Below are 20,835 nucleotides of genomic sequence, written 5' to 3' on the forward strand. Positions count from 1 at the left end.
TCCCAACCCTGTTCCTGGAGGTCCCCCAACACTGCACATTTTGTATATCTCCCTTTTCTGACACACCCAGTTCAGGTCTTTGAGTCTCTACTAACGAGCTGATGAGTTGAATCAGGTGTTTTTGATTAGGGAGATATCCAAAATGTGTACTGTTGGGCGGCCTCCAGGAACAGGGTTGGGAACCGCTAATCTACAGCATTTTACAATATAAACAATTAAAAGTAAACACTGTTATATTTCATCAACACTATATCATCATCAACAGTTGATCATTTGTGATTGTCATAAATTTCCAATTAGAGTCTGACCGATATGGGATTTTTGAGACTGATACTGATACCAATTTTAGAGGGGGAAAATTCACTGATTACTGATATGGTGGCCGATTTAGTTAATTTTTGAGCTGGAATGAAAACAGACCTTTTCTATGTGGACTGTTCACTGATTTTGCACCGATATGACTATGCAAAGGTACTCAGAAGGCTGCTTTCTTAAATATTTTTGTCAAATATTCTTTGATATTATTATACATTGTCAACAAATTCTAGAAATGATCACTGAGAAAATAAAGAATAATTAAAAATACAATAAATAGCTTAAAAAAATCAGTACTGTATGTTCAGTATCAGTCAGTTGCTGACCATTTAAATAAAGAATAAATATAAAATACAATAAATAGCTAAATAAACATCAGTACTGTATGTTTAGTATCAGTCAAATACTGCCAGTCAATTATTGGCAGGTTGTAAAACAAGAAGCATTTACACCTGCCCTTTAAACTAGCCCTTTAAAAGGCTTAAGGGGAGATCAACACAAAAGGTCAACCTCCGTCTGAGAGTACCTTGCATGGCGGGCTGGAGGTCCTGCGTGGCAGGGACACAGGGGGAAGCTCATCTGAGAGGCTGGGAGGAGGTGAGGAGGCCGCAGGGGTGCTGGAGGACGGGGTACCCTTACCGCCAGCTGCAGGAAAAATGACATTATACTTTAGCCACCGGAACACCAAATTCATGCTAGTGCTTGAGGAAATGGAGACCTAAATGTACCTGCAATTTAAAGGTGCTGTAAGCAATTTTTTTCATGGAAAAGTATGCAAAAAAATGTCCTACTCCCTTGAAGACAATAATGAAATAAGTGTCCTGAGATATCTCACCGGTCTCTGTGACAGCTGTAGACTTTGTAAACAGCAAACAAAAATGTGTCCGCAGACCGCGGACATTGACACTTTTCAACTGTCATTCATTTTTGCTTGTTCTCATAGTGTTGTATTTGAAGCGGATCATTGAGGCTATGATTCATAATGTATGTCAGTTTAGGGCACTATTGTGCCACTGCTGAACTTGACAGCCACAGGAACAAACAATGCTGACCTTTTGCTCGTTTTTGGTCTCAAAATTATCTTTGGAGGGCGGTGTTTTGGAATGAAGAGGCGTGGCTAATTCAACGGCTCGTGAAAGAACAATAAAATCGCTTACAGCACCTTTAAGTTACCTTCAGCATAATGAACTACACATCATACAGTACTTGTCATTTTCCTAAATGCAGCTTCAACTGTGAATTAATTACTAAAGTGCAAGACAGTACAGTTACCAGGTGTGCTGTAGAGGCGACTGGGTAGGTGCGAGGCACTCTGGGACAGTTCCGGGTTCGGTGACATCCCATGCGAGGAAGGGGGCGTGACCATGCCACACTGGGAGGACGGGCTCCAGAGAGAATCCTTAACACCATATGTGGCATTAAATTCACAGCTGGAATTCTAAAAACAAACAAACAATAAGTCCCTTGACTGCCTATACAGACATATCCATTTTATTCATTCCAATAAATGTAAATTGCTGTCTCTAATTTTACAGTGTGGAGCATGTTGCTGCAGCATATGGCGTAGTGCTTGTAAAAGGGCTTTTTTTTAAAATATCGACAATTTGATCACTTAAAGCCCATCACAATGTTAAAATATGTGTTATCTGAAACTGACATTTTCTATTCGGTCCAACTTTAACAGTGACATACAAAGCATTTATCAAACCGCACCAAAACCACAACCACATAACCGTGATATAAACGAAACCATGAAAAATTTGAACCATTAGACCTCTAACACTAACATATGACCACGAAGTCCCAACTGGAACACAAGGACACTTTTGACTGTTTGTTTTCTGCCTGTGGTGGGTTCAGCAGAATAAAAGGTCCTAACAGTGGGAGGTAACACCCCAGAAAAAGAGCTCCAGCGTCATTCATGTTGCCAGGGCGACCGTTTCTGCATCAGCTAAGGGATAGCGTGTTTTTCTCTTTTTAAAGCCTGGTACACCCACTGGAATGACTCAACACCTCTCCCTCTCCTTTCCCTCTCTGCTCCTCAGCCTGCCTGGAGAACAAGGAGATGATTCATGGACGGGGAAGGAGGGGGGCTCTGGTGTGGAAAGGGAAGGGCAGGCTTCAGGGATGGGTGATTTACAGACAACAACTGACAAACAAGGGTGGAGGGAGGCAGACACTGATTCCTTCACTGGAGCTGTGTGCAAGCAAGTGTGCCAACCCAGATCAGTTTACAGTATATGCAGAGCACTGATTCAGTTCACACTATGCAGAGAGGAACTGTCTTGAGATTAGTGTTTTCTGTCTGTTAAACACTGTAGCCTGATCACAAATATAACTGTTTAAAGGTGCAATGTGTAATTTCTGCACCATAAAATGGAAGTGTAACAATAATGACTCTTTCCAAACACTCCCTTTATCTTCCATTGGTCAGACAAAAATGTAGTCCCACCCAAATCTCACCATATCGGTTAAGGCGATATTGCTATGTTTGGCTGTTAAAAAACAAAACAAAAAATATAAAAATGTTTGTACACTGCACCTTTAAAGTAAGTTCTACAACTGTGGTAAATTTCTCAATGACGACTGAATAGAAAAATGGTTTTATTCTTAGGGTAACAGTTTGCCGAAGACTTACCTGACGGGTTCCAATGGGGCTGCGGTAGGGGGGTTGAGTCCCTGAGAAAGAGGGCAGGGCCAAGGGAGGGACGACAGGCTGACGAGAGGTGGAGAAATGAGTTGAGGAAGAACTTCCTGCAAGGAATAGAAAAATTGTGTCTAAAATAGACATCTTGCCACTTTCATTGTCTGAAAATAGACAATGTCTGTGACTGAATTAGTTTCTTTGTTTTTATGAGGTCAAACATCCAGCTATAATAATAACATCATAATCTATGATTGTTACTCAACTTATTACCAGGCATGTGCTGGTATCAAATTTTCATATCGAGATAATTGCTGAAGCTTTTATCACAGTATACGGTACTATTGCGATCTTTTTTTACATAACAAAACAGGTTCAAATATAAACTTTTTTGCTGTTATTAATGACAAGTTCAACTGCTTTTTAAACATTAAATAATGTTTTAAATCAAAAGATCACAAATAAATTAACTTTGAAAAGAACATTTAAGAAAATAAATTAACAGTTAAAATACACAAATAAAAAAAGTAAATAAACATTAAATAAAACAAAAATCAAGTAGTCATTCCACACTTCAGACTTTACCCTTTTAGAATGGTGATAAAGGCCATGGTCAGAAACTTTCCTCCTTCAGCCATGCTTCTGGTCAACATTGTGGTTTTTTTACATTTTCAATCTCCAAAAATATTAGAACACATTTATAAATTATAATAAAATGTATCATCCATTAATAATTCTTACCGGCCATGAAACTGTATTTTGCATATATACACATACGCACACACACGCGCGCACACACACGCACACACACACGCACACCGATCAGCCACAACATTAAAACCACCTACCTAATATTGTGTAGGTCCCCCTCGTTCTGCCAAAACAGGGCCAGAATAGCATTCTGAGATGCTATTCTTCTCACCACAATTGTACAGAGCAGTTATCCGAGTTACCATAGACTTTGTCAGTTCGAACCAGTCTGGCCATTCTCTGTTGACCTCTCTCATCAACTACGCATTTCCATCCACAGAACTGCCGCTCACCGGATGTTTTTTGTTTCTGGCACCATTCACAGTAAATTCTAGAGACTGTTGTGCTGAAAATCCCAGGAGATCAGCAGTTACAGAAATGCTCAAACCAGCCCATCTGGCACCAACAATCATCCATGCGATTATCTAATCAGCCAATCGTGTGGCAGCATTACAGTGCATAAAATCAGGCAGATACGGGTCAGGAGCTTCAGTTAATGTTCACATCAACCATCAGAATGGGGAAAAAATTATATCTCAGTGATTTGGACTGTGGCATTATTGGTGGTGCCTGATGGGCTGGTTTGTGTATTTCTGTAACTGCTGATCTCCTGGGATTTTCATCTGAGATGCAGGTTGGCACTGTTTTGGTGGAACGAGGGGGACCTGCACAATATTAGGCAGGTGGTTTTAATGTTGTGGCTGATCAGTGTATATATGTTAGGGCTGTGAATCGATTTAAAAATGTTAACTAATTAACCGCATAGTTTTCTGTGATTAAAACAATTAAAATATGGTACATGATCCATTACAACAAACATTTAAAAAAATTATTTATATTTTATACTTTATATTTTGTCTCAAAGAACTTGCAAGAAATTGGTTAGTCACCATTTATTTTAATTATTTTAATATGGTCATGTTAAAATGCATTAACTTTTTTAATGCATTAAACAAAAAATATTAAATCACAGAAATTAACGTGTTAAATTTCCCAGCCCTAATCTAAATATATATTTTATATATATATACACACACACACACACACACACATACATATATATATATATATATATATATATATATATATATATATATATATATAAATATAATACATACACACACACACACGCATATGTATGTATGTATTTTGAAGTGTTAATTGTCAAAATGTTAATTATTGTGGTATACCGTATTACCGAACACAGGCACATGTCTACTAATAACAAATTTGTCATTTAGCTGACATTTCAATCCAACATGATTTACTGTACATTTATTATGAGTACATTCTCCAAGAGGTAACCCTGCTCAAGGGCACAATGGTTATTTCAATGGTCATAGTTAATGGATTGGCCCATGCAGAATTAGAATCTACAATCTCTGGTCACCAGCTAAGATCTTTTATGACTAGGCTACACCACCCCAAAATTGTAAGAAGGATATTTGAGTTGATGAGGTTATTGTTACCATAGCTGCTGTGGAAGTCCCCGTAAGGGCTGGCAGTGCAATCAGCCGGATGTTGCTGTAGATGGGCACAAAAATGCTCAGGCATGGTGGCATAGCCCTCTTCACAGGATGCCTCTTTCGGGTCCAGAGAGACTTTGGCACACTCAATAACAATGTCGTGGATCTCAAATCTCTTCCACCTGTACAAAAAAAAAAAAAAAGACAAAAGAGTGGCATGGCTATGATGTTCCTGGTTAAAACATTTAAATGAGGCATGGGTCAGTGACGGCTCACCTGCTGGGATCAAGCTCATGGTCCTTTGTTCCAGTCACTAACTCTGGGTGTATTCTGACATGCTCAAGCATCGGCTGAAACAAAAAAACGTGTGTATTCACAATTTTAATAGTCATCTAATTGTGTATAAAAACATATACACCATTGTTAGTAGAGATTGAAAACACCATCATAATCATAAAAAACACCATCAACTGATATAATCTAATTTTAAACACTATGGGCTATTTTCTTAACCTATACTTTGACTAAATTGAAGAATCATTACAGATTTTCCATTTGAATTTTTTTTTACATAGAACTTTACATAGAGCTGTTGTATTCTGTGAAACCAACTGCATGAAAGTGAGAGCTCACCTTGACAACCTCCTCGAAGGTGTCCATGTTCTCCTTCATGCTGTAGTGGGAGCGCAGGTAGGACACAAAGTTGCAGGGGTACATCCCATAGAGCCGATGGAACAGTGAATAGACGCTGGCATGGAGGTGGATGAGATAAACCTCTGGTACGTGACCTGAAGTTAAGAGATATATCACTGGTTACTGTTTGCGAGTGCATTTTGTTTGTTGCTTTAAGGGAGCCTGTTACCAAATTTCTGAGCTCTATGGATGTCTAAACGTGCAGATGCTTTTAGTGAATAATAATTAGGGTTGTCAATTTAACAAGTTAATTCAGCAAGAATAATTACATAAAAATATAATAAATCATCTGAGCAATTCATGCTTGTTGTACAACCTGTTTTCAGCAGGGGACAGTAAGCTAAACTCCAGCTGTATAGGCAATGCACAGCTATACACACAACAAACCACAATCTGACTTGACACTAGCGTTAGCACAAGATGAGCATGCGTTCTTGCGTTCAAACACAGCTGGACGGAGTGCAATTCTGCCAGGATCGAGACGTGTTTTTCTAAGTCGCTCCACAAAGCGTCCGTCTGACTGTACATTTATGCATCCTTAGACAAGCCCTAATAATACCTCTCTTTCGGACAGACTGACGAATTAATTGCTAACTTAATTGCTGTGGACTGTAGGCCAATAATAGGCTTATGTTCAATAATATGGAAATAAACAACATTTTGCTTTTTAAAGCCACTTTTTGTATTGTCTTATCAATGCTTTACTCGTCTGCCACAATAATGTAATGCATTTTAATTATCTGAATTATAATTTTTATAATATATATCTTTTTAACTATTTAATCATTACTGAATTATTGATATTTGAGGGGCTTTCTCAGCAAATATTTATATATGCAATTAATTGTGATTTATTAAATTAATTAATCTGCATATCATGTAATTAATTCGATTAAAAATTAACCGATTGACAGCCCTAATAATAATAAACCCAACACCAACACCCCAAGTGAATTAAAACATTCCATACATTGCATGAATGGTTACAGGATTCCCACAACTTTTGAATCAATGATCAATGAATTTCCATTACCTTCCAGTTGTTTGTGGTTAATGGATAATGATTTTTTTTTTTTTTTTTTTTCAAAGAAAATAATTTATTGATTGTATTGTATTTTAGTTACCCATCACTGGAATTGATACATTTAGACAGTTATACTTGTGTACAAATGTCTCCAATAAAACATGTTGTGAAATGTATTTATTACTCTACACAAGCATTTACAAATTATTTAAATATTTAGTGTAAACATCTCAGAGCAGAGCAAGGATAGAAACATTTATATTCACTCAATACATTTCCATAACTTTTAAGGTTCGATTTATTTCCATGACTTTCCAGCCCTGGAATTTACCATTTCAAAATTCCCTGATATTTCCAGGTTTTCCCATGACTATATGAACTCTGAGGATAGCAGTTATGAAGAAGTGTCCTAACTTCTCACCCAGGTTTCTCAGGTTCCAGGAAGCCAGACGACCAAAGATGTCAAAGAACTCATAGAGATGCTGCTTGCCAGCTTGAGGGATAATGGGTAACAGAGTGATGAGCACCAGGACTCCAGTTATCAAAACCACGACATCTGTGTCTGTCTGTAACACACAGGAAACACAGGAATACCCTTGGGACATGCCTTTAAAGCTTGTGGGACCTTTCACAGGATAACATTTTATCAACATACCTTGAGGCATTTGAGGAGAGATAGCAACAGCGGATAGCGAACAATCTTGTGGATCCAAGACGGCTGCTTACGGACAACGTGCCCCAGTAGAGTGAGAGTGGGCAGGCGACAGGGGGCTTTAGCCATGCATTCATTCATTTTATCAAAAAGGTGCTGAGGGAGAAGAAAATGGCAAAGTTACTTTCAAATAGGCCTGACTAATAGCACTTTACAATGTTTATCTTTACCCTAGACATGTATTGTTATGAAATATTAAGGGAAGAAAATGGACACTTCTCTGACATAAAGAGCTCTGATTATTTAAACAGATGTGGAGGAGTTTAAATGACTGTTTAAATGAAAGGTTCCTTTTTTTTCTCTTTTTATTTTTCCCCTTTTTCTCCCAATTTGGAATGCCCAATTCCCAATGTGCTTATTAAGTCCTCGTGGTCGCTTAGTGATTCGCCTTAGTCCGGGTGGCGGAGGACGTCTGAGACCGTCAACCCGCGCATCTTAACATGTGGCTTGCTGAGCGTGTTGCCATGGAGACATAGCGCATGTGGAGGCTTCACGCCATCCACCGCGGCAACCACGCTCAACTCACCATGCGCCTCACTGAGAACGAACCACATTATAGCGACCATGAGGAGGTTACCCCATGTGACTCTACCCTCCCTAGCAACCGGGCCAATTTGGTTGCTTAGGAATCCTGGCTGGAGTCACTCAGAATGAAAGGTTCCTTTAATATTTGTTCATATTTTGACAGGCGTTTACTTTCCTTAAGTCTGTGGACCGAAGGCATAGCCAGGAAATAAAAATGGATGGGCTGAGTTTTTGCACATTTTTATTTTTTTACCAAATTTTCCTTAACAACAGAGAAGCGGCACATTCTAACAGTACTTTCACACTTTCAGAAATCAGAATTTATGCATTTTTAAAAACATTTATAAATATATATTTGAAGTCAAAGAATAATCTTTAATATTCTGTGGTCCTAGGTCTAATTTGGGTGGGCTATGCCACTGTTGTGGGCTGGTCAAAATATTATATACACACCTTTTTACCTTCTGTTTAGATTTTTTATCGATGAAGTGTGTAATTTCTGTGCCACTTCCAGCTCCAAATTGAATTGCAAAAATAATGATTGTTTGTTTCCAAACAGTTTTCCCAAATACCGCCAAAAGGGTTTTTTTTACTTTCCTTGTCCACCTCCCTGAAAATCCTTCTCTGCATCTAGCAATTCAAGACTGTGCAAGAAGCTAAACTGCGGTCAGTCACCTTATCGTGTGGCTCCCTCACTGAGGACAGGATGTGCACGGCCTGGGCGGAGTTGGTCTCCAGAAAATAATCCACCAAACCATTCAGCAGCATGGACCCCCGATCTGCAAAACAATCGACATCAACTGTCAATCAAACAATAAAAGACAGCAGGGAGTTACTCGTGAAGGGAGAAACTTATGTCAATTAGTTTGACAAAATAATCAAATAATGAAAAAGTTCTCAAGGGTGCCCCACTTACAGACCTTAACAACAAGCAATAATCTAAAGGAATACTTTTCCCAAAAATGACAAATTTCTAATCAATTACTCACCCTCATGCCATCCAGGATGTGTATGACTGTCTCTCTTCTGCAAAACACAACAAAGATTTTTAGAATAATATCTCAGATCTGTAGGTTCATACAATGCAAGTGAATGGGTACCAAAATGTGTCCAAAATGCACATAAAGACAGTATAAAAGTAATTCATACGACTACAGTGGTTAAATCCATGTCTTCAGAAGAGATATGATAGGTGTGGGTAAGAAACAGATCAATATTTAAATCCATTAATCTCCACTTTCACTTTCACATTCTTCTTTTGTTTTTGGTGATTTGTATTCTTCTTGCATATCACCACCTACTGGGCAGGGAGAATTTATAGTAAAAAATAAAAGTCTTAAATATTGATCTTTTCCCTCACCAACACTTATATCACTTCCGAAGAAATAGACTTAACAACTTGAGACTTATGGATTACTTTTATGCTCCCTTTATATGCATTTAAACTTTTAGTACCCATTCACTTGCATTGTATGGACCTACAGAGCTAAGAAATTCTTCTAAAAATCTTCATTTGAGTTCTGCAGAAGAAAGCCATTCACATCTGGGATTGCATGATGGTGAGTAAATGATGAGGGAATTTTCATTTTTGGGGTGAACTATTCCTTAAATGTGTCATTTCTGCACCAGTAGCATCTTCAAATGGAATTGCAAAAAAAAATAAATAAAAATAAAAAATAAAAAAAAATTTAACTTCAATATTAATTTTGAATGTTTTTGTTTTGTTTTTCAGTGGAACACAAAAGTAGATGTTAGGCTAAATGGCAGCCTCAGTTACCATTCACTTTTATAGTATAGAAAACCATCATACTGCTTTACATCTATTGTGTTCTACAGAAGAAAGAGTCATGAGGGTGAATAAATGACAGAATTTTCATTTTTGGGTAAACTGTCCCTTTAAGCTGTGACAGGAGAAAATTAAAATAAAAAACAAAAATCACACTTCAGCTTTAAGTTTTATGTAGGAAAGGATATTTCATGGTAGGGCTGCACAATTAATCATAAAAATAATAGAGATTACAATTAAAGCTGTTGCAATTATATAATCATGTTATCAATTACAGCATTACATTTAGGTGTGCTCCCATTGCGCCAAAATTCTTTATTTACAACATACTTTTTGGGCCGTTGTTGTGTGCATGAATACAAAGGCAAATCAGAGGCGTTTAAATTAGTCTAAAGACATATTAGTAATGCTCACCATTTGAATAAATGACACAGTCATATTTAAAAGGTGAATAACACTTTGTTTTTCATGCAATTAAAATAATAATGCAATCCAGGAACACACTTCTCAGCTTGTTTTGATGCATGGCCATTTAAAGAATATGGCATGCAGCTACCCCAAACAAAATAAGTATTTTAATGTAAATTCTATTAATCAAAATAATCACAATTACAATATCAAAGGAAATAATCTGCAATTATGATTTTCATCATAATCATGCAGCCCTATTTCATGGGGACCTGTGTTGAGATGTTCATTGATAAGGCCCTTGATCTCATCCAACTGGCGGAGGTCAGAGGTCTCCAGTAGTGGGAGCAGGTCCCCCACGTTCAGCTGTTCCCTTGACATGATGGTACAGACAGCTCAGGATGGTTCAGAGGCAGGTGTCTCTGAAACAGACAAGGGAGAGGGGAAGGGCTCTCAGACGTCACTCTCACAGTGATCCGTGTCCTGTCCAGCCTGGAGGGGTCCCTGGGGTGCCCCTCAAAACGGTCTCCAGGCACCACTGCAAGAAACATTTGAGGGCTGACATTCATTCTTGTCCAGAAGTACCAAACATGATGAAATATTTATTTTTGAAAATTTTTGCAGTTCCAGTCTTTAAGTTAACTTCCCAGTTCAGAGTGAGAAAAATATTGCTGTGCACATTAAAGTTATAGAATTATAATGCACACTATTATAATCGCATTTGGCCATCAGCAACACGAACTTTAATAATGTGTTACAGTAAATGCAGTAACATAAGTTGCACTCCACCAGTGGTACATTAATTAATACCAATTAAGCCCATTTTTCACATTGGGTATTGGAGGCTAATCAAACAGACCTGGATGCCAAAAATGAGATTCAACAGTTTGTTGCAGCATGCAAGATTCACAAATTCACATGTTAAGACATGTTCCTGCAGTCACAACAAAAGAGGACAGTTGTCGCACCAGCCTGAGGATCAGGACAATGCCTTGCTGTAATCCATGCTCAAAGCAAATTCATAATGAGACCAGAGAAATGTGACATGTCTCAATGGTCTGATCACAATAAACTATAAGCTACAAGGACAATGTAGCTTATACAAGGGGTCATGACATGAGGAATCAAATTTCCCTTGATCTTTTGATATATGAGCACTATACTGTATAAAACATATACTGTAAGGTTCAGAACTGAAAACTTCCTCCTTACTAGAAAAATAGCATTTATTTTAAACCAAGCTCCAGAAACGGCTTCTGTGGAATCTGTGGAACTTGTGTCATCACAAGGACCAAGTGCATCTGCATATGACTGCCTCTTCAGCAAAACTATCTACACCAAAGGGGACTTACACAGGACATCTTCATGTGCCTATCTAGATTTAAAGGTTTTTTACACTACATGAATGGCTTTGACCGCTATAATTAATATACTGCCGCTTTAAAAGATGCAATGTCAAGTTATAACTCTAAAAAGGAGACCTTCATTGTGTTTCATGCAGCTGCCCTGTTTCTTGCGGTTTTGAAGACTTCGTGGACCGTTTTTGCAACCATCTGTGCTATATTTAATTGTTAGTCTTTTGTAAACATGCAATAGATGGACATTTTTGATCATTCTGAAGCATTACCGGCAATGTGCGCCACGTTTTAAAAGTGGTACAAGTGCAACTTTCGCATTCTTCTGCTGCCACTGACTGGGAGAAACACATGCCATTCTGTGTGTAAACAAACACAGAAGATGTGAGATGTCACTCCTGTAGTTAAATCAAATTTAACTTAAATAAAATTGCCCATGCATTTAAACTGGGTGTCAGTTCAAATGCTCTCTTTCAATCCAGCCTGAAATCTAAATAAAACATTTTAAGATTTAACTTGACAAATTATCAATCAGTCAATCATTTCACTTAACGATTGATTTTGTGCATTACAATATTGTGTGTCATAAAGACAAACAATGCAAAACATCAGATCTCAAAATTAGCATGCAAGACACCAGCAAAAGGTTTTCTGTTCAAACCCCACAGCAAGACAGTAAAATCCAGTAAACGTGCATTCACTTTTACCTGTGCATGGTCCAAAATAATAATGCACACATTTCCTTGCAGCTAGATTTTGTGGTTGAGGCTGCATGCACTGACAGCAGCTCTCTGTGTTGAAATGACCACTGGCGTAAACAGCTCGCGAGAACAATGGCCAGAATCTGCGGGACTCTCTCTAAAAAATGCGCCAACAAAATAAAATACTTCCACATGCATTTCACCTTCCTCCATAAACTCGTACATATGCATGCGCAGATTTGTTAAATTCGTTTTGAAACTGTATCAATCAATGAGGACCATTATTTCACTGGCAGTCCCAGGAAAGAGAGGAGTCTTATTATCGAAAAGCCCATGGCAAATAAAATGCTGTCTGACAGACTCTATAAAGCACGTAAAAAATGAGAGACGAAGACATCTAACATTACGACTGTCGCTGGACATGATGCGAAAAAACAACTCGCCAAAATGCATAGTTTAATAAAGCTGTTTACCTGTTAAACCAACTGCACTCCACAGGGCGCCGCCATCTTGAACACCTCACAACCCCTCCCTCGGCTGTCATCCTCCGCAGCTCTGCAGGAGAAATAATCCCCCAGCGCTCATATACACGTCTGTATCTTTTAATAAGACTTTGATATTTTGAGGTAAATAGTTTTAAAATGCCCTGAGTTACGTTATGAGTATTATGAACTCTGACGTGAGTTAGGCTCACGTTTGAAAGTTTTGGAGTGATCCTGCAGTTAGGGCCTGGATTGTTTTTCTGAAGGGTGGAAGGATGCAGTGCACTGTAATGCGGTTTTCGCGTGACTCAGGTGGTGAGCGCAGCCGCTGAATCTGACCAAGAAAAGCTGCTAATAATCGAATTACACATTTTGAAAATTACTTTTCTAATAAATTATTAGCTTAATAAATAAATAACGTATACATATTATCACAAAAAATGAGTATTTATTCAATTAATTTTATGTAACAGTCTAATTATTCAGATGGAGAATTTATTATAATGCATTGAAGTATGACATAAAAGGATGGTTAGAAAAGAAATATGCTCACATAAAAGGTAAAATGCCTCTTTTTGAGGGCAAATATTGCCCATTACAAAAGACCAAAATATATAGCCTATTTCTTGTTAAACTCTAGGATGATAGCATTAGCAGGCCTCTACATGTGTGCTTTGGTACTGTGTGCATTAAGATTCTTGTGGAAGCACAAAAATAAATATATTTTAATTTTACCAAAGAGACAAAAAATGCATATGATACTGCATAAAGGCCCAAACATACTTTACGCAAGTACGTGAACACAGACGCACCTTGCTACGCAAGCTCGATTCCACGTGTCCTTGCGTAGTGAAATGTGTCAGCGCTCAATTCATAACCCAATGCTACAATGCGCTGCATTCTCAGCGTTGCCGCAAGGGGCGCTAGAGCGGATTCTGTTTTCAGTCAACAACAGTCATGGCGGAGCAGCAATTTGAGGAGAGTCTTGCCGAACAAGTTAGATTATACAAACATATTTACGACCCCTCGTCCCATTAGAAAAAAACAGCAATTGAAAATGCTTGGCAAGAAATTGCAGCGTCCCTAAATTCTGATAACGACACTGTAAAGAGAAAATGGAAACAACTACGGGACCATTTTGTCTGAGCCAGGAAGAAATGGAAAGGCGTCTGCAGCTGAGATGCCGCAACTAGCTATGGATATCCAGTCATTTTGAGATGGGATGGCTTTTTGACTTCATAATACTCCGGACCACAGAGTCAAATTTTCGTGATTCGATTTCGTGGCGCATACAAATCTCTATCGCCCCCTTGTGGTTTGAGGTTTGTAACTGCCATAGCAACGCAAGAGAGCACGTAAAGGATGTACAACAGGACCACGCGTAGGCCATGCTTTGACCAAGCGCTCGCGTCTTCATTCGCGTACTTGCGTGAAGTATGTTTCAGCCTTAAGATCAAATAGACCTTATTCACGCTAGCGCCATCTTTGATTTTTATTAGAAATGACAACGAGGCTGTAAGGGATAGTACGGAAGCTCTGAACCGCAAGGTGGAAAAAAAAAATAACAGTGAAAAAAAAATTGTGTCTCAATTCTTAAAGTCTTTAAAAAAAAAATTCTCTCTTCCTAAAATTGTTTTTTTTTCTCTCTCTTCCAAAAAAAATTGTTTCTCTCTTCCAAAATGTTTTTTTTTCTCTCTTCAAAAAATTTTTTTTCTCTCTTCAAATTTTTTATTCTCTCTTCAAATTTTTTTTTTCTCTCTTCCAAAAATTTTTTGGGGGGTGAGGAATCACCTATAGTATCGCTCCCCGGGTTCCGCCGAGGGGAAGAATAGTAGGCTGCACACACCTGTTTTGTATTAGCAGTATGGGTGTGAAGCTATAAAAGTATAATGATTTCTGTTGTTAGGGGGGGTTTTGGTACTGCTAATTTTTTTTGCCAGAGCTGCCGTGTCGGAACGTGGGCTGGCTGTTATTGCGAAAACGCCGTGAGTAAACTGGGAGGGGTTATTTGTGACTTCGGGGTAATCTTGAACTCGAGGTTTAGGCGGCCGCTGTTGATGTGTTCTACGAATGCTGTATCCCACGTCCGGTAGCGGATTAGGAAGCCAGCAGTACATTTTGTTGTTGGGTTATTTGTTTTACATGCTTGTGGGTTTCTTTTCTCCGGGGAGGCCTCATTGAATGTTATGTGTAATGTTATTTGTCCCCCGGCGTTTATTATCATGAGCGTGTGTGTGAGTGGGGGTATGAGGGCAGGTTGTTTATCTCTCCATATGCATTCTGTAACGTAATTGACGACGGCTATGTATTTAGCTTGAGTGGTATTAATGGCATGTATTGACTAATCATTGATGGTGTGTATTTATGATGTGTGGTATTTAATTATGTATTCTGTGGATATTTATGTGTTTTAGAGATTTGCTGTGTAATTTCCCCATGTTTCCCGTTTTCCTCAATACTTTCCTTCGCTTCCACCATGTAACACTGAGCAAACGGCATAGATGGTTTAGAAAGACCAACAATTTCAAACAAAAAAAAATTAGGAAAAGAGAAAAAAATGTAAGACTTAGGCTCAGGAAGGAACTGAGACACTATTTTTTTTTTTTTTTTACTGTTATTTATTTATTTATTTTATTTATTTATCTTTTTTCCACCTTGCGGTTCAGAGCTTCCATAGACTTACCATCTGTTTAGTGGCACGAAAGGTATAAAGCTGTGTAAAGCTTCTAGATCATATCTGATTTTCCACAACTCTGCTGTCTGGAGTTCTTTGTATACTGAATGTTCTTGGACAGATATTTTATCAATGTGTTGTCCGCGGAACGACCCAAAACCCTTTAAACTTCAGTACAGTACTTGTTGTCATTCCTATTAAAAATCAAAGATGGCGCTAATGTGAATAAGATCTATACAAATAGAGTTGTTCAGCCGTAAGGTCAATTTGTAGGCGAACCGGGAAGGCTAATTCACCTTGGGGAATGGGGTTTTTCAATTTATGACTAAAATAAGGCCTGTTTTAAATATGACTTGAAGATACTGGGACATTTTGTTTTAAGACATAGATTACACACGGTCATACCCCAAATGTGAAATTTGAAGTTGCTGTGTTTTAACAAAACGTACACTCTTAAAAATTGCTGTTAATTTACTTCAAAATATCAACAGTATAATCCTGTTATTTTTAAGTGCAGTACATTACTGTTAATTTTGGTTGGTTAAATGACTTAGATGTAATATTACGGTATTTTACAGTATTGATTGCTCAAAGGAAAGAAAACAGTACTTTACAGTATTTTTTGCATTGCGTTTTGGGAACACAAGACTACAGTGAGCCCACATGTGTTTAAGGGGTGATTTTTTTCACCCATCTTCATCTTCTGAATTAATAGGTGAGTACCCTTTTGCTTTGCTTTTTAGCATAGCCATAAAACATTACATTTATGTTCAACTCATATTGTGTTGTGATAATGATTTTGGTAGCCTACCTGCCATCAGATCCCAATATCAACTAAATAAGCTGTTTGTAACGTTATATTTCTGTCTTTAAGCCCAAGATCTTTGTTTCTTTTACTAAAATTGTTTTCTTTAAGTGATTTGTTGTCAGATTAAATAATGCACTGGATTTGGGTTAATTTGTTAATTTGCATGTCAGATTTGAGATTGGAGTCTGAGCTGACACACAAAACAGTGCAGAAACACCTCACTCAAGCGGTCAGTGTGGTCAGATAACGTTAACAACTTTAACGTTCAGATCTGGGCTGCAAATCGCAAAAGCATTGTAAGCTTAAATAGGTTGTAGAAACCATTGGTGACAATACTTTCTACAATCTACTTACGACGAAGTCGAAGTATACAACGCTTTTGGGAAACGCAGCTGTACAGCTGATAATGTTAAGTTTTATGCAGGGATGCATGATATTCCTTCTCTTTTAATCTGAAAACATTGGTGATATTGGAATTGTATCTAACTTTTTAAACACTTGTTTCAGTGGGAAACCAACTGTAACTGTGACACCGAGTGCAGCTGGATTTCTGAAACGGATCTTCCATATTACAGGGTGAGATTCATAAAAACGTAACTTTTTATTCTGCGAAGTGCAGCCTTCAAACAACGTTGCAAATTTTATTTAAATAATGTTCCATTGTTATCTCCGTAGCGTGCTGAAATGACAGGCATCTTCGTTTGTGTTCTGATGATGATAGAAATCATACACAACTGGCATGGCATTAAGGTGAGTAAATGATGATTGAATTTTTATATTTGGGTGATCTATTCCTTTAAGAAAGCTCTCCTGACACTAATTATGAATACACACATTTGTTTTTCAGGTGTTCATCGGCATAAATCCTGAGAGAGGCACCAAGGCTGGACGAGGCAAAGTCCTGTCAAAGCGTACGGGGAAAGTCGCCCAGAAAAAGATGACATCAGTCAGCCCTCGTGTCTCCAGTCTACTAAAGAAACTAATGGACTTTGAGTGGGACTTTATATAAGTCAGTGAACCCAGTCATTCACACACACACACTCACTCAAACTCACACAAACACTCACATATGAACACTATCTCACACACACACACTCAACACACACTAACTCACACAAACACTCTTTCTCTCTCTCTCTCTCTCTCTCACACACACACACAAACACTCTCACACACACTCAACACACACAAACTCACACAAACACTCTCTCACACACACTCAACACACACAACTCACACAAGCACTCTCACACACAGACACTCACACACACACAAACACTCTCACACACACTCAGTACACACAAACTCACACAAACACTCTCACACACACACACACACACAAACACTCTCTCACTCACACTCAATACACACAAACGCACACAAACACTCTCTCACACACACACACACACACACACACAAACTCACTCTCACACACACACACAAACACTCAACACACACAAACTCACACAAACACTCTCTCACACACACTCTCAACACACACACAAACTCTCAATACACACAAACTCACACAAACACTCTCACACACACACACACACACTCAACACACACAAACTCACACAAACACTCTCTCACACACACACACACACACACTCAACACACACTCTCTCTCACACACACACACGCACACACTCAATACACACAAACACTCACACACAAACACATGCACACACACACAAACTCACACAAACACTTTCTCAGACACTCACACACACACACACACACACAAACTCACATAAACACTTTCTCAGCCACTCACACACACACAAACACTTTCTCAGACACTCACACACACTGTTTTAGTCATTCATTCAGCCACTTTCTCAGTTATTTACTGAGTGTTTGTGTCAGTGTTTGGACAAACAGAGATTTGTTATTATTTGTTATAATGTGTATTTATTATTTATATGGCTGAAATGTAAGTTTATTTACCCAAATCAGCTTTGGGCTTTGTTTTACCAATTGCCTTATAATTTTGTACAGATGTTTTGCAAGAATGGGGTTTTGCAAATAAAGAGAGACGTTTTGAAAAGACACTTTGAAGCTGTATTATTTGTCTCAAAAGTTTAAGTCACTATTTCAAAGGCTACATTTATACACTATTAAAACATGGTATTTTTTAATGCAAGACTAAGGAATAATTTATTAAATCACAAGGTTTAGAAAAAAGTAAACACATTGTAGTCCTTTTTGCTAGCAGTCCATTACTCAATAGCTTATACAGTAGCATGTAGTGTATTTTTACTGTAGTTTACAGTAAAATCCTGCAAATATACCTCTTGTGAAAAAGTGCATATAAACAGTAACTGCTAATCCTTTTGTCAGTATTTTACTGTAAAGGTTGTAAAATAACAGCTTTATGCTGTATTTGCAAAAACAGTAGCAAACTGTAAATTTCAGCTACAGCAAGATACTGTTAATTTTACAGTAACTTGCTGGCAACCCTGTGCTGCCAGTTCTTTACTGTTTTTTTATGGGAACATTTTTAACAGTGTACATTGCTAACAAGTTGCTGTATAAGGACTACAAATACCACAAGCATGTGAATTAATGTGCCTGCCAAAACGGAAAACCGTTGTAGTTCTTATCTAGCAACTTGTTAGCAACATGCTTAAAAAAAACAAAAAACAAAAAAAACACGGTGGCTTTTCACGTTTGGGGTATGGCTTAGTGTAATTTATGTTGTAGAACAAAACGTCCAAGTATCTTAAAGTAATGATAACACAAACTTTATTATACACATAAACCCAAAACTGCCATTACAAAAACCCTGAGGATGACCCAAAATTCTCTTCTGGGTTTTGGGACTACAACCTCAACAGCCCTATATTCATACAAATTCAACAGATGTCATGTGCCTTTAGATCCAAACCTCTGTGGATCCAAAACTCATGTTCCAAAAGCCCTCGAGAATCTACATAGATGATTTTTCACACCATGTGAAAGTATTGGTGCTGGACCTTTTTTTTTTTTTTTCTTGAATTGACAGCTACCTCATGTGACCTCTCAGCCACCAAATCCTAAACTTCAGATAGAATAAAGTTTTGGATTCAGTCACTCAAGCTCACAGCCCTGTTTGTCATCTCTTTTTAACTTCACCAGACATATCATCAGGTTTCTCTTGGACCGAATGGTTGCTTTTTTACCCTGACCTTTTACTTCTGCCTGTCAAATAAGAGAATGAATATAAGAGCTGAAGAATATCAGTGGTACATCTGCAGAGCAGGCACAATGAATGAATGTGTCTGGTTTCGAAGGCTGCGTCCTCCGGATGTCGCATTTGTCGGCCGCATACGTCACCGATGCTGTCTAAAGCGAGTAGGACACACCGAATGCAGCCTTCTAGCCTTCGAAGTCACGGGAATGCGGAGGATGCATGAGGTGTATCCTTCGTGGGCACTCACAACCCACAATTATTTGCTTCAACGGAAATGAACATCATTTGTCTGGGGAAAAAATGACGCCGATTTGCCCGAAAATATGATGTTCAAAGGCAAGTAATGTTAATTCCCAAGCTGAAGTAGCCTACCTCAGCCTACCTCATAATTATAGTAATATGTAATTAAAATAAAGTATTATGGACTAAAAGTACACCTGTAAAATCTATTTTCTTTTCTCTCTACATCTTTATAACTCTCCTAAAATTTACCTCATACATTCCCTTCCAAGCGCTTGTGCTTGTTAAAGAATGGTGTGCTGTCATAGCAACCATGATAAGTTCTGTTTCCGTTTGTCCTAAGAAGGCCGTCTCGTTTAAACAAGGCTTGTTTAAAGGAGGACGCTCAGTATACTGCAGCCTTCAAAGGAATCGTCCCAGCTAGCACGTAGCCTTCGAAACGAGACACAGCTTGTGTAATGTCTGCCTGTAAGAGACAGACATGTTCGGCAACCTTTCTGACATTGAGAGACACTTTTTATTTTCTTGGTCAATGAATCTGTCTTCTTTACGATTCGATACCAAGTACTTTTAGGCCAATATAGCCGATATTCGGCTGTGTCTCGTTTCGAAGGCTGCATGCTTGGTAAGACGTGTCCTTTCTAGGCTGCAGTATACCGAGTGTCCTTTAAACAAATCTCGTTTAAAGGAGACGGCCTTCATAGGAGGAACGGAAACAGAACATAACATGGTTGCTATGACAGCACAAGCGCGAGCGCTTTGAGTGAGAAGGTAACAAAGTCCCTCTAGGAGAGTTATAAAGATGTAAAGATAAAAGAAAATATATTTTACAGGTGTACTTTTAGTCTAATACTTTATTTTAATTATATATTAATATAATTATACATATTATATACTCTGCACCCATCTTCTGAGGTACTTCAACTTGGGAATTAACATTACTTGCGTTTGAACATCATATTTACAGCAAATTGGCGTTATTTTTTATTTTATTTTTGCATTTCCGTTGAAGCAAAGAATTGTAGGTTGTGAGTGCCTACGAAGGATACACCTCTTGCATCCTCCGAATTCCCGTGA

At 38.2% G+C, this 20,835-nt stretch overlaps 1 protein-coding gene across 3 annotated transcripts in view; it reads right to left on the reverse strand.

Moving 5' to 3' along the window:
- Nucleotides 1-12,923, reverse strand: part of LOC127431076 (hamartin-like) — a 39,915-nt gene extending 26,992 nt beyond the window's left edge. For 2 of the 3 annotated variants that reach the window (XM_051681320.1, XM_051681318.1), the window contains exons 1-11: nucleotides 12,853-12,923; nucleotides 10,596-10,861; nucleotides 8,805-8,908; nucleotides 7,548-7,700; nucleotides 7,314-7,458; nucleotides 5,809-5,963; nucleotides 5,452-5,525; nucleotides 5,179-5,357; nucleotides 2,954-3,069; nucleotides 1,588-1,753; nucleotides 842-960 (exon numbers count right to left, since the gene is read on the reverse strand). In XM_051681320.1, coding sequence (XP_051537280.1) covers nucleotides 842-960; nucleotides 1,588-1,753; nucleotides 2,954-3,069; nucleotides 5,179-5,357; nucleotides 5,452-5,525; nucleotides 5,809-5,963; nucleotides 7,314-7,458; nucleotides 7,548-7,700; nucleotides 8,805-8,908; nucleotides 10,596-10,704 — 1,320 coding nt within the window. In that variant the 5' untranslated portion in view covers nucleotides 10,705-10,861; nucleotides 12,853-12,923. The remainder of the gene's footprint in view (nucleotides 1-841; nucleotides 961-1,587; nucleotides 1,754-2,953; nucleotides 3,070-5,178; nucleotides 5,358-5,451; nucleotides 5,526-5,808; nucleotides 5,964-7,313; nucleotides 7,459-7,547; nucleotides 7,701-8,804; nucleotides 8,909-10,595; nucleotides 10,862-12,852) is intronic. The other variant, XM_051681319.1, reaches the window with a different exon arrangement.
- Nucleotides 12,924-20,835: the final 7,912 nt, after the last annotated feature.

The sequence above is a fragment of the Myxocyprinus asiaticus genome, chromosome 40, assembly GCF_019703515.2.
Source record: "Myxocyprinus asiaticus isolate MX2 ecotype Aquarium Trade chromosome 40, UBuf_Myxa_2, whole genome shotgun sequence".
Lineage (NCBI taxonomy): Eukaryota > Metazoa > Chordata > Actinopteri > Cypriniformes > Catostomidae > Myxocyprinus > Myxocyprinus asiaticus.